The following is a 14,082-nucleotide window of genomic DNA, read 5'->3' as shown; positions in this document are numbered from 1 at the left end:
ATACCTGTGCCTGTAACATAATTATTATGATCAAAAGGAAGGATTTTAATCTTTGGTTAGAACTAAAAAAGGAAAATTTCATTAGTAGGAATTCTGATGGGACTGAAAGTATTCAACATATGACATCTCATACAGATTTTTCAACATGAGTTCTACAAACTGTCGTCACTGTAAAGCTAAGCAGAACTCAAACTGCTTTACTGTATAGCTGAACCAAAGTTTAACATGCCGTCCTGCCCCACGTTTAACAGTCAGGATACATGAGGAAGCAACCAGATCCCAAAGCACTTTTGGCTTATGGCTTTCTGAAGCAGTGCTCACTATGAAAAGTTCCTGGTACATGCCTGTGCCAGGCAGGAGTTCAAGTTCCTCACCTCCTCCTTCATCATTCTAGTTTTGATAGGACTGCACGTAGTGTGTCAATAATGTAATTATGGAAAGAGAAACTAACAAGCATCATGGTTTCCCCCGTGTATTTACAAAAGAAAACAGACACGTGTAAAGACTGGGAATTCCAGCTTTACTTACAATTGGTACAGAAGATAGATCCACTTAAGTGAAGAACTGAGGACTGCCTTTTATTTTTATTTAATATTGATAAGACACTGCTGCTAAACCAAAATGTGTCCAATTTAGTCAGCAGAGGAAAGTAGACAGTTACATGATGATTTTAAAAACACATCTCTAGGCTGTTGTTTCCAGAGAGAGAGAGAGGAGAGAGGAGGGGGGAGGGAGGGAGGGAGGGGGGGAGGGAGAGAGGGAGGGGGGGAGGGAGAGAGGGAGGGGGGGAGGGAGAGAGGGAGGGGGGAGGGAGAGAGGGAGGGGGGAGGGAGAGAGGGAGAGGGGGGAGGGAGAGAGGGAGAGGGGGGAGGGAGAGAGGGAGAGGGGGAGGGAGAGAGGGAGAGAGAGAGAGACAGAGGGAGAGAGAGAGGGAGAGAGGGGGAGAGAGGGAGAGAGAGAGAGGGAGGGAGAGAGAGGGAGGGAGAGAGAGAGAGGGCGGGGGGAGGGAGGGAGGGAGGGAGGGAGAGAGGGAGAGAGGGAGAGAGGGAGAGAGGGAGAGAGAGGGAGAGACAGAGAGGGAGAGACAGAGAGGGAGAGACAGAGAGGGAGAGAGAGGGAGAGACAGAGAGGGGGAGAGAGGGGGAGAGAGAGGGGGAGAGAGAGAGGGAGAGAGAGGGAGAGAGAGGGAGAGAGACAGAGAGGGAGAGAGAGAGAGGGAGAGGGAGAGGGAGAGGGAGAGAGGGAGAGCGGGAGGGGGAGGGAGGGAGAGAGAGAGAGAGAGAGTGTGTGAGTGTGTGAGTGTGAGTGTGAGTGTGAGTGTGAGTGTGTGTGTGTGTGTGTGTGTGTGTGTGTGTGTGTGTGTGTAGGGCTTGGGCAGAGTGCAGAGTAGGTAGAGGGGAAAAAACCCCTCACAATGACACTTTTAATGCAGAAATGGGTCAGGATATGTTAGCTGAACTAATTCAGGTTAACATCTTGGCTACGTACCTACTATGCAAACATATCAGCTTCAGAGAGCCCAGAAAGAGACCAGCAAAGAGTAGTAACTAAAGGTTGTAAGTCCTTAAGGAGCCATTTCTGTGTGAGAGTGATTCTTTGATGTTATTTTTCTCTCCTCTTTCTTTTGATTTTCCTTCTTTGCTTCTTACTTTTGGCAGTGCAAGCTGTTGTGGAGAGCTGCATTTAGAAGTAAAGTTTAATGTACTGCAGCATAATTTAAATAAGAGCTGAATAAGAGCTCCCTTATATTTGTTCACAGGCTTAATCCAAACTCTTCCTTTAGTTCCAATCAATAAATATCACTGTGTTCCAAGCAAATGAAAATTTGTTTGCCATTTCTAGAGGCTAATGAGACCTATTTGTGGGTTGCAGGAGTTGGTTTTGACAGAGAGGCTAGTATACGCTGCTCTCTTGTTCATTCACAATCCGTACTACAGCGGAGACGAAAACTGAGAAGGAGGAAAACCATCTCGGGTATCCCCAGAAGAGTCCAACAAGAAATAGGTGTGGTATAAAACTATTAATGGTTAACGTTCTGTCGGGTGCCGATTATAAGGAGACGAAATGGAAGCCAGCCTTTAACCAGCTTCCTTAAAAATAGTCAACGTTGTAACTCGTAGAGGTTTTGAAATGATGTGTACTTGTTTTGTGTTCAGTAAGCCAGGTGGTATTACTTTTTAAATCTCCATTCTTCCAGGCTGTGAAGGCTTGACCTTATGGATTTAGCCATATACATTCAGATTTTATGGCTGAAATATAATATTTTGCTATTTTTAAAAAGTATTATTAAGGCAGAAATTAAGTAAAAATTAACAAGATGCAATGAAAGATTCTTTTAGAGAAATATACATTTATCTGGAGAGATATACTTTTATGGCATTAATTATTTTAAAAGGTAAACTTTAAGCATACTCAATTAAATATTGACTATTCATAATATGATACCCTTGGTGACGTTTTTTCTATTTTTTTCTGTTCAATGTGTTTAAGATATCTCTTCCTATGGTTTTTAAAATTATTATGATGATAGCATCTCTTGTAATTAAGATTTTTACTTCATATAATGCATTCTATGATTTTTATTTCCTTATGTTTATACTGAGCAATAAAAGTGTATAGTGGCCAAGAAAATAAGATGTATTTTGGTTAAAAAAAAAATAGTAGACACTTACTGGGGCAAAGTAATTTGATCGTGAAGAGAGAGAGAATTCACAAAAGATCTAAGAGCTTATCTTCCCTTAGTATACATACACACATACATATAGTGTGTGTGTATCTGTGTATATATACAGAGAGAGAGAGAGAGAGAGTCAGAAAGGTAAAGGGACAGAGAGAGACCGCCCAAAGCATTTTAACTTGCTCCTAATTTTATATGCTGATTTTTTTTTTTTCTGTAAGAAAAAGCTCCAACATGCCGGCACCCAGAATTGTGGACATCTCTCAGAATGTCTGTTTATCTGCTGATGTATGAAGTATCTCACTGTGCTTTCCATGTGCCCTAGATTCTGATGAATCGCCCGTGGCCAGGGAAAGGAATGTGATTGTGCACACAAATCCAGATCCTTCCAACGCTGTCAATAGGAGGTCTGGAACCAGGGACTCGGAGTGCCAAACTGAGGACATTCTGATCGCTGCTCCATCCAGAAGGAGAATCAGAGCTCAGAGGGGTCAAAGCATTGCAGCTTCCCTTTCTCATTCTGCTGGCAACATTTCGGCATTGGCAGACAAAGGCGACACCATGTTTACTCCTGCAGTGAGCAGCCGCACAAGATCTCGGAGCCTTCCCAGGGAGGGCAATAGAGGTGGGGATGCTGAGCCCAAAGCTGGTGCTAAACCCTCAGCATATGAAGAGGGGGAGCCTTTCGTGGGAGACCAAGAAAGAACCCTTAACGATTGCAGCGAGGCCCCCAGCAGCCCGAGTGCACAGGAGCACCAGCCTGCTTTGAGCCTGGCCTGTTCTCAACATCTTCACAGCCCCCAGCACAAGTTAAGTGAGAGAGGGAGGTCACGCCTGCCCCGGATGGCTGCCGACTCTGGCAGCTGTGACATCTCCTCCAACTCGGACACCTTTGGGAGCCCCATCCACTGCATCTCCACGGCTGGCGTCCTCCTCAGCAGCCACATGGACCAGAAAGATGACCACCAGTCATCCAGTGGCAACTGGAGTGGGAGCAGCTCCACATGCCCCTCACAGACCTCAGAGACAATCCCTCCTGCAGCCTCTCCTCCCCTCACTGGCTCTTCACACTGTGACTCGGAGTTGTCACTAAACACAGCCCCTCACGCTAATGAGGATGCCAGTGTCTTCGTGACAGAGCAGTACAATGACCACCTGGATAAAGCGAGGGGCCACCGAGCAAACTCCTTTACCTCCACTGTGGCAGATCTGTTGGATGACCCCAACAATAGCAACACGAGTGACAGCGAGTGGAATTATCTACACCACCATCACGATGCCTCCTGCCGCCAGGATTTTAGCCCTGAGCGTCCCAAGGCAGACAGCCTGGGCTGCCCAAGCTTCACGAGCATGGCCACTTATGACAGCTTTCTGGAAAAGTCTCCATCGGACAAAGCAGACACTAGCTCTCACTTTTCAGTGGACACAGAAGGATACTACACCTCCATGCACTTTGACTGTGGTCTCAAAGGTAGTAAGAGTTATGTCTGTCACTATGCAGCCCTGGGCCCAGAGAATGGCCAGGGTGTCGGGGTTCCTCCTACTCTTCCAGACTGTGCCTGGCAGGACTACTTAGACCACAGGAGACAGGGGAGACCAAGCATCTCTTTCAGGAAACCAAAGGCAAAGCCGACTCCACCTAAACGTAGCTCATCATTGAGGAAGTCTGATGGAAATGCAGACATTTCTGAGAAGAAAGAACCAAAGATAAGCAGTGGCCAGCTCCTGCCTCACAGTTCCAGGGAAATGAAGCTGCCTCTTGATTTCTCCAACACGCCTTCTCGAATGGAAAATGCCAGTCTGCCCACCAAGCAGGAACCTTCTTGGATGAACCAGAGTGAACATGGCATTAAGGAACCTCAGTTAGACACTCCAGATGTTCCACCATTCAAAGATGAAGGTGCTGAATCAACTCACTATGCAGACCTCTGGCTTCTAAATGACTTGAAAACAAACGATCCTTACAGATCTTTATCTAATTCAAGCACTGCTACGGGTACCACAGTTATCGAATGCATCAAATCTCCAGAGAGCTCGGAATCCCAAACATCCCAGTCGGAATCTAGAGCCACCACCCCCTCCCTTCCTTCTGTTGACAATGAGTTTAAACTGGCTTCACCAGAAAAGCTGGCTGGCTTGGCATCTCCGTCAAGTGGCTACTCCAGCCAGTCTGAAACGCCAACGTCCTCTTTCCCTACAGCTTTCTTTTCTGGCCCATTGTCTCCTGGAGGTAGCAAAAGAAAACCAAAAGTCCCAGAAAGGAAATCCTCACTACAGCAACCCTCTTTAAAAGACGGAGTTCTATCACTGGGTAAAGACCTTGAACTTCCAATTATACCTCCTACCCATCTTGACCTAAGTGCTCTTCATAATGTCTTAAATAAACCATTCCACCACCGTCACCCATTGCATGTTTTCAGTCATAATAAGCAAAATGCAGTAGGAGAAACACTGAGGTCAAATCCTCCACCGTCTCTTGCAATTACACCAACAGTCCTGAAATCTGTCAACCTTAGGTCCATCAGTAGGTCTGAAGAAGTTAAGCAAAAAGAAGGCAACAATACAGATCTCCCCTACTTAGAGGAAAGCACTCTCACCATGGCTGCCCTGTCTCCAGGTAAGATTAGGCCACATATGACTAAGAAATCACTATCACGTCAGTACTCCACTGAAGACACCATATTGTCCTTTTTAGACTCCTCTGCAGTTGAGATGGAATCAGATAAACTACAATTAGAAAAAAACCGTTCTTTTGATGTGAAGAATCATTGTGATCCAGAAATGGTAACCTCAGCTGGTACCAACCTTCTAGATTCAAGTGGCACAAAAGACCAAATACATATGGACAGTGAGCCTATTCCAGAAAACACACCAAGTGAAAGTTGTGACTTTCCCGCAGAAGGATTTCAGAGGGTCTCTGCTGCACGCCCAAATGATTTGGATTGTAAAATGCTACAATGTGGAGCTGGTCCAGATGGAGCCCTAGCGCAGGTCCAGAAGGTATCTCCTGTAGACCGGGAGGAAGGTGCATACCCTGTGTCTGTGGACGTGCTCACATCTCAGTCCAACTCACCAACTAGAGTCACAGACATAAGCAATCAACTTAAGCATCAACTTGGGATGAGCCGCCACCAAGACAAAGTGCCTGGGAATATCAGCTATGAAGCAGAGATATCAACTGTAAATCCATGCCCTGAAAAATGTTCTGAGCAGGAAAATATTGCTTCAGGTATTTCAGCCAAAAGTGCCTCTGATAACAGCGGAGCAGCAGAGGAGACCCAAGGAAGTGTGGACGAGGTTTCGCTGAAAGGTCAGTTGTTGACACCTTTGTCACGATGGGAAGGTGTCTCGTGGCACCTCCTGAAGTTTTTCTTTCTTACCTTCCCCATAATACAGGACAGCCCTGGGTATTGGTTTCCCTCTTTCTTTTCACTTATTAAAACAATTAAGATAAAAGCTTTTATCATGGAGGGACTAAGTGTGACAGACAGCTCCTTCCTTTTAAAAATGGCGGTCAGGTAACGGTTGCTTAGGTGTTCCCTGAGTCAGTGAAGCCCAGCAGCGTGCTGGGTGACTTCTTCCTAAAGATGCTTTTGTTCTTAATTTAAGAATCGTCACCGAGTGATGACTCTGTGATTTCACCACTAAGTGAAGACTCTCAGGCTGAAGCAGAAAGTGTGTTTGTGTCTCCAAATAAACCTCGAACAACGGAGGATTTATTTGCAGTCATTCACAGGTGAGGCAACAATAACAAAGGTTTTGCTTCTTACGTGCTTCTCATCAAATGCAAATATGGAAAAGCCTTGGGTACTTGTAATACATTCAGCAAAAAACATAAGCAAGCAAAGAAAAATTATTTTTCCAAATCAAACTGATAGACTTATATTCAAGTTGGGAAATATGTGGCCTTATATACAGTTAGGTAGACCTCAATTGAGAGACTTTCCTAAGAACTGCTGAGGGAAGCTGTTGTTTTTTCCCCTAGGAAAGACATTCTGAAACAAGTTTTTAATTTGAAAACAATTTGTGGTCAAGTAGCTTAAGGGTGAAAGCTCAAACTCTAGTGTAATCTCTGACATTTAAATAATTCCTTAACCTAAAAACACATGCTCAAAGCTATAATCCTACACTATCAGGGGTAAATGTAAGGTGACTCACTAAACACAGCCCCAAGTTTGAGACAAAACAGTACATAAACCTGCCCATTTCATAGCTCACAACAACTAATCACTGCTCCCTTTCTTCCCTCTCTTCCTAAAACTTACATTTCTTTAATAACACTGCCCTTCTCTAACTGTAATGCTCCATATCCCATGAAGAGGGGATGTCCTCTAGGCTGCTTTTCCAGGATAGTGTTGCATCCATGCTGACCATTCATATTCTCTCATCTGACCCCTGGACCCCTGTGATCGAGGCCCCTGTTTGCAAGAATACTCCTCACAACCTGTGATCGAAGAACGAAACAGGAACTAGCCCTCGGAAACTGAACCCATATCAGACTGAGCTATCCAGTCATAACACAGCTACTCCTTTCACAGCTGCCACTGCCTACTTCACTAGGCCTTGGTGACCTAGATGCGACTCCCAAGGGACAAAGCTTGGGGACTGTCCTGTCTACCTCATGAAGTTATACTCTTTGAAGCAAGCTCTTTACAAGCAGCTTACCACTGTTTTTCCCAGGATCCTACTTTTTAGGGGAACTTGTGTTTTCTGTTGATGTGGTTCTCTCAGAAAGAAGGAACACTGCCCTTCAACAACTTTTTTTTTAAACGAGCCAATCACAAACACGTTCTGTGTAGACCTTGGCAGGCTCACCTCTCCACTTGGAGAGTGTAGAATCATTATTTTTCTTTGTCCCTGATTATATTCTCCTCACCCCCTTTTATCCCCAACCTTAGGACAAGTTATTAAATGCTGTGAAGTTAAAAAACCAAATGCTAGTGTCTTGAAGAGTGGACAGAATGGAAGGAGTAGAGTCAGAAAGACCTGGAATTGAATCCCAATGCTGCCACTTCCTGTCCAGTCTTGAGTCAGTTAAAACCTGTGTACCTATTTCCCTTGCTGTAACTGGGGATACCTATAGCTCACATATTCAGTTTTGATGATAAAATATCATGTCTGTGTCTAGAATATGGTAGATGCTAAAAGCAGACATTAGTTTGAAATCCCTACCCTATTAGAGTGCCAGACACTGGCATACACGAGATAGCAACCACGAAGCTTTCAGTGCACCATAATCAGGCTGGAGTCCAATTGCACAACTGACATTTTCTCTAACCTACAGGTTTTTAGGCTGGTGAGAAAGCATGCTGCCAGTACGTAGCAATGAACTGGGTCATGCTGACTCAGTGACTAAGTTCACGAAATTTATGCCTGTTTATTTATCAAAAGAAATAATATAATAATGATGGCTGGGTGCCTAGGTTTGGTAGACTTACAGAGTTTGGTAATCTTAGATTTACATTTATGCAGAATTCGTTTGTTTGTTTATTTATTTACGTGCAGCACAGTGACAATAAAAATTTTCTTTTCTTGAGAGTTTATAGTGCACAGAGCTTTCAGAGCTCCAGAGGTGGTCTAGGTTTCCAGCTCCTCCAGAAAGTTGGCTTACTGATTAATACACTGTACACAGATATTCCTGGGCAGCTACGGCAAATGGTATCTGCAGCCAAAATGGATTGACTTACTCAAGAAGTCATGTAAGAAATTTCTTTATATGGAGGAATTTTAAGAGTAGACAGAATAGTGTAACGCACCACTGCCTGCCCCCACCCCCAGCCAAACACACACACAGACATATCCATCACCCAAGCCTATCGACCGTCAGCCTATGGCCAGTCCTGTCCCATCCACACCTCCTTCCACTTTGCTCTCCTGGTATTCACTGGAAGCCAATCCCAGGCATCAGAGGATTTCATCTGTATTGCAGAGACAGGTTGAATAAAAGTGACCGTCCTTCACCACCTACACTCTAACCACGAGTCAGAGAGCAGTATTTTCTTGTACTCTTGTGAAACTTCCCAGTGAGCCCTCCCCTAGAACCTCTAGCCTCCACATTAGTCATTATTTGAAATGGTCATTTCCAAAACCTAATTCATATCCGCTGGTTACTGGAGAATTTCCCTCAGGCTGTGAGTGCTGCGAGGGCAAGCAATGTATCTTAATCCTCACCCCTACAGCCCTAATGCTTAGGATCCCATCAGACAGGGTACAACAAACTGCTCTTTAAGGAGATGGCTGAGTGTGACGTAACACTTTTAGTTTCACTAAAGTGTATGTGGACTGAGATTGTTCCTTTTCTTGAAAGGTCCAAGAGGAAAGTACTTGGAAGAAAAGATTCTGGGGACATGTCTGTTCGAAGTAAATCTAGAGCTTCCCTGGGCAGCAGTAGCAGCAACAGTGCTGGTTCTGTCACCTCAACCAACAGCAATGTGACCACCCCAAACAGCCAGAGGTCTCCTGGCCTCATCTACCGAAATGCCAAAAAGTCCAACACATCGAATGAAGAGTTTAAGCTATTACTCCTCAAGAAAGGCAGCCGCTCGGATTCCAGTTACCGCATGTCTGCTACTGAGATCCTGAAGAGTCCCATCCTGCCCAAACCTCCTGGGGAACTCACAGCCGAGTCCCCCCAAAGCACCCATGAGGCCCATCAGGGGGCACCGGGAACTGAAGCGCTGTCCCCCCTCTCTCCGTGCTCCCCACGGGTTAATGCAGAAGGTTTCTCCTCAAAGAACTTTGCCACCCCGGCATCGGCAAGGGTTGGACGTTCCCGGGCTCCCCCTGCGGCCAGCAGCAGCCGCTACAGTGTCCGCTGCAGGCTGTACAACGCGCCCATGCAGGCCATCTCCGAAGGCGAGACAGAAAATTCTGATGGGAGCCCACATGATGACCGATCCTCCCAGAGCTCAACATAGGTGGTCCACGCCAGGCTGGCTGTCAAAGGCCAAAACCTTAGTCGTATGAGGATGGAGGAACAGAACGGAAGACTGGGGAGAAGTCAGCACATGGTGGGGTACCATCACGCTTACCAACAAGTTCCTAAATATTTGCTGGGGAAATGGAAGGTGGTTTGGTCTTTCTTGATTATTTTCCATATTTTTAAGTAGCTGCACTGTCTTTCATATTTTTCTTTAGGGTAGTTTGATTTACCCAATCTCATTCCTTTTGATAATAGAGAATTTGAAAATGTCTGCTTTTCATGAAACCTAGAAAAAGTTTTCCCAGAGCTGCCTATTCAGAAAACAAAGCCCTCACTGTCATAATTCTTAAGAGGATGAAATACTCTGGAGGTTCGGTATATTTTTACATTAAAATGAACTAAAGCAAAATTTAGAAGAACTACACACATGTAAATACCATATTTTTGATAAAAATGTGTAAATAGATTTATGGATGACGAGTGGACATGTGGCCAATTATCTACCACACCAACTGCTTATAGAACACAACAAATAAAGTGTAATAATTGTATTCTGTGAATACCATTTTCGTATCAAATACCATATTTAAATGTCCACCAATATGATTTCTGAGTGATAAACCTCAAAATATGAATTTTAAACTGGTGAAATAAAGGAAATCTTGAGGTCATATAGTGAAATGTGATTAATTTAAAATAATGAATTCAGACTTAACCATTTTTGTGACAAACTGCAGCACCAAACAAACTACTGGTAACACGTGGCTGTGATTTGCCATGTGGCAATTTGGACAGAATGAAAAGCATGCTTTTGATTTAAAAAAAAAAATCAGTGAGAGAAATCATCATTCTCAACATAAAGCCCTGAACAACAGCACTTGACAGTGTCCTTTAAACTTCAATTTTTCAGTGGATTGCTTTAAAGAGAATGAGTAGGGAAAACAGTAGTTAATTTTAGGTTATGTTTTATATTACACTACTGGGGACATAAACAGTCCTAATCTGAGGACTAGAATCTTTAAACTCCTTAAACAGTTGAGCAATTAGCTCCAGGTTCTTTAACGAACGAAAACAAAACATAAGCATGCCACAGAGCTGTGGATTTATCAGTAAGTACCTGCAATGAGTTTTCAGTGAAGCTTTCTCTCTGTGCTGATGAGATCCATGCTACCTAAAAATTAACAGAAATGACACTGTGAACAACGTAGTTGGGAAATAGGTATGTGTATATGCATTATTTAAATTCACTGTTAAAATGGGAATGGGGAGCAGCTCTGGTTCACAATGCTACATATAACTGAGTTTTTGTCTGATTTTACTCTATCTGCTTGATGGCAAAAGGGGAGGGTGGTGGGTGGGAAAGGAAATGTCAGGGCAAGTGCTCTGATAAAATGAAGGCAGGGAAACAAGCTGAATTACTTGAATTTTCTTGTCTTAAAACTGAAAAAAAAATGTAGTTACAAGTTGAAATCTGCAAATGGGTTTTACACCTGTGATTTTGACATGAACTGATGCTGTATGAAATGATATGTCGGAAATATGAGCAGCTATGTACTTGGAATGTTTTGAATGGGAGAAGGTAGAAAGTAGAGAACTAAGAAGGAATACGGCCTATATAAAAGAATAGAATGTGATTAGAGTGATAGAACATACCAGAGTTACCAAGAAATTGATAAGCAGCTGGCTTTAAGCTTATGCAAGTGGTATTTGGGAAAGTAGGATGTGTGAAAGGGGGTTTGTGGTTTTGGTTTAGTTCATGCAATATGAAGGAGAAAGCCTGGTCTAAGAAGATGCTATCTTTCAATAGAAACACTTTTTAAGATGTTACAGAGTGAGAATTACAGAATCTGATTGCTGTTGGGTTTTTGTTTGTTTCTTTGGAAAGAAAAAAAAGTGTCTGGTTTATTCTCCTATTTGTTTTCACTATCAAGTTGTGTTTCTTAATTTCTTGTCATCCTCGTATGTAAAATGGGTGCTGGGGGTGGCGGGGTAGAGGAGGGAGAATGAATGTATGTGTGTGTGTGTGTGTGTGTGTGTGTGTGTGTGTGTGCACGCACGCGTGCTTGTGCAGGGATAGATAAGCTACCTGGTAAAGCGTACATTTGAACATTTACGAAGTGTTATACTTTTTACTAAAAGAAAAATGTTTGGGGGTTTGAAAAAAATGGACCATCATTTCTCATTGGAACCCATTAGTTAAGAAAACCAGCATGGTTTGACACCACATGGGAACATGAATAACTTTTTCTCATACTTTGAAAAGTACACTTGGCAAACTTTTAAAAGTAAGGTTTTTAGACAAATGCAATAAAAAAAGTCATTTCCAGTCACAATAGGTGATTTTTTGTAATTCTCATAAAAGCAGCTCATTTGCAGTACGGCTTTTGTGTAGTTAGGGGTTTTTTAAGCGTAAAGAAAGGTATGTAGGCTTTAAAAGTGATTCTAAATCTTGAACAGAAAACACACAAATTGGCTTTAACAAATATGTCACCTTATTATTGACATTAATTTAAGTAATGGTACTATATATATTTTAAAATACATATTGACTTGAATTGTGAGGCAATAAGAGACCTTCTATATGTAATGATCACAGAACTAACCCTTAGAATATAGTTTTACTTATTTTGTTTACTCTAAAAATTTATAGCAGAGTTTCTCTATTTTATATTTCATAGATTTAAAAAAAACCCAGATAAAGATGGATTTAAAATTCACTGTGCAAAAGAGTATTGAGTAACAAACTGAGTTAAAAAAAAAGGCAAGAAATTCCTTAGTAATTCTACATGGCTTTATCACGTAGCACATAAGACCAAGATTTAGAGGGTTGTCTTCAACATCACTGCCGTCTTAAAGCAGAGTACACACATTAGGTATTGTGAACAACATCAACCCAAACTTTTCTTCTGTTGTTTGCACTGATGCTAATTTTTTCTTCTTTTGTGTTTATACAACATGTCTATGTTGTGTGGGGGAAATTTTTTTTCCTGATTTTTTTATTTTTTTTGGCTAAGTAGAGGACACGGACCAGTTGCAGCAAACAAAACACACTGTTTGCTCTTGCCAAAGTTCAGTGAGTACATTTGCTGCAGTGGTGGCAGACTGAAAGAACTAGATCATGACAAAGATTTACAACTATGAGGAAGGTTACAGTGTAACTCTTTTGGTACTAGAACCAGTTCATGCTGGCCGAAAGACAATGGTTTATGGACTTGCCTCCATTTTGTATTTTTGTAATATCTGTAAATATGAACTTTTTAAATCGTTGCAAAAACGGTTTCTTTTGTAAGATGTTTTCAACGTTTACATTCAATTCAAGCCTTTGTATATTTTAGAGCTGTGCAACACTTTAAGTCTTGTATTTATTTTTAGTAAAAATGGTGACAGTTTCATTGTGAACCCCTCTCAAAAAAAATGTACCAGAAAAGTTTGATTACCTAGAAAGTGTGTATAGAAACTGCAAATAAACGTGACTGCAATTAAACAACTGGCTGCTCTCTTCATTGCTATGTAATTGCACTCCTGGGGTTTAACAAACGGCAAGTGTTTTATAGCGGTCTGGACATATGGGAGGGGAACTGCTATGGCAAAAGTATGAGCAAAATAATAACGATAATAATGAATACTATCTCTGTAACCGGCTCCGATCTCGCTTTGCATTTGAGAGAAGAAAGAATACATTTCCAGTGTCCAGTATACTTTCCTGTACCTCTCCAGGCCAGAAAAATATTTATGGCTTTACTTTAAAGTTACCTGCTTTGCTTCTGATAATTACTCAGACTGTGCCTCCTTCCTCAGATGAACAACCTCGATGTGCCACTAAGTAATGTCATGTACCCTTTATTACGCAAACTTAGGTGCCAGATACTGTTCTAAGTGCTTTGCCTACTCTAACTCATGAAGCACCCCCCCACGTTGTGCCCATTTTACAGATGGGGAAACTGAAGCACAGAGCCGTTTACCCGAGCTGCCCAAAGCCACAGAGCGCTTAACTGTTGGGGCTGGGGTACAAACCCAGCAAATCTGGCTCCAAGGTCTGTGTTACCTCACCCTGTGGAGAGATAACAACTTTTTAAAATAACTTTTCCCGGTATGTACCAAACCACAATTGCTAAAGCCCCGCTCCCGCTCCCTCCCCCTTCGAACTCCAGCACTGACGTGCACGCCTAGAATTGAGTCAATGTCGACGTCTGGGGTGCGTCACAGAGGGACGGGGAAGGAGGAGGAAGAGGGGGGAATTACATTAAAAAAAAAAAGCTTCAAAGAACTAACCGAGAGTGGGGAGGCCACGCACCTAAACGCCTCACCCCCCAGAGCCGCCTCCTTAAACTCGCTCCAACACAGAAAAAGTCGCGCGCGCCGGCGCTCCTGCACAACCGCACTAAACCCCTCTCAGCCTTAGAGGCTCGTGTTTTCAGTCTAGCACGGGGTTCCGATCCCACCGGCCCCCGCGAACAACGCCAAGCTACAGGGGCTCGGAGGC

The 14,082-nt window shown here is 43.1% G+C and overlaps 1 protein-coding gene and 1 long non-coding RNA gene across 3 annotated transcripts in view; one reads left to right on the top strand and one right to left on the bottom strand.

Annotated features, from left to right (window-relative positions):
- The window catches only part of NHS (NHS actin remodeling regulator), a 348,976-nt gene extending 338,081 nt beyond the window's left edge, over positions 1–10,895 (top strand). For both annotated transcript variants that reach the window (XM_060138319.1, XM_060138318.1), the window contains 4 exons: positions 1,873–2,004; positions 3,003–5,987; positions 6,287–6,413; positions 8,985–10,895. In XM_060138319.1, coding sequence (XP_059994302.1) covers positions 1,873–2,004; positions 3,003–5,987; positions 6,287–6,413; positions 8,985–9,594 — 3,854 coding nt within the window. In that variant the 3' untranslated portion in view covers positions 9,595–10,895. The remainder of the gene's footprint in view (positions 1–1,872; positions 2,005–3,002; positions 5,988–6,286; positions 6,414–8,984) is intronic.
- LOC132513748 (uncharacterized) overlaps positions 1–14,072 on the bottom strand; it is an 84,527-nt gene extending 70,455 nt beyond the window's left edge. Inside the window, exons 1-3 of the long non-coding RNA XR_009538530.1 lie at positions 13,872–14,072; positions 13,562–13,650; positions 10,717–10,770 (exon numbers count right to left, since the gene is read on the bottom strand). This is a non-coding gene — a long non-coding RNA (uncharacterized LOC132513748). The remainder of the gene's footprint in view (positions 1–10,716; positions 10,771–13,561; positions 13,651–13,871) is intronic.
- Between the last annotated feature and the right edge of the window lie 10 nt (positions 14,073–14,082).

Source organism: Lagenorhynchus albirostris, chromosome X (genome assembly GCF_949774975.1).
Source record: "Lagenorhynchus albirostris chromosome X, mLagAlb1.1, whole genome shotgun sequence".
In the NCBI taxonomy this organism is placed as follows: domain Eukaryota; kingdom Metazoa; phylum Chordata; class Mammalia; order Artiodactyla; family Delphinidae; genus Lagenorhynchus; species Lagenorhynchus albirostris.
This window is presented reverse-complemented; position numbering and strand designations above follow the sequence as displayed.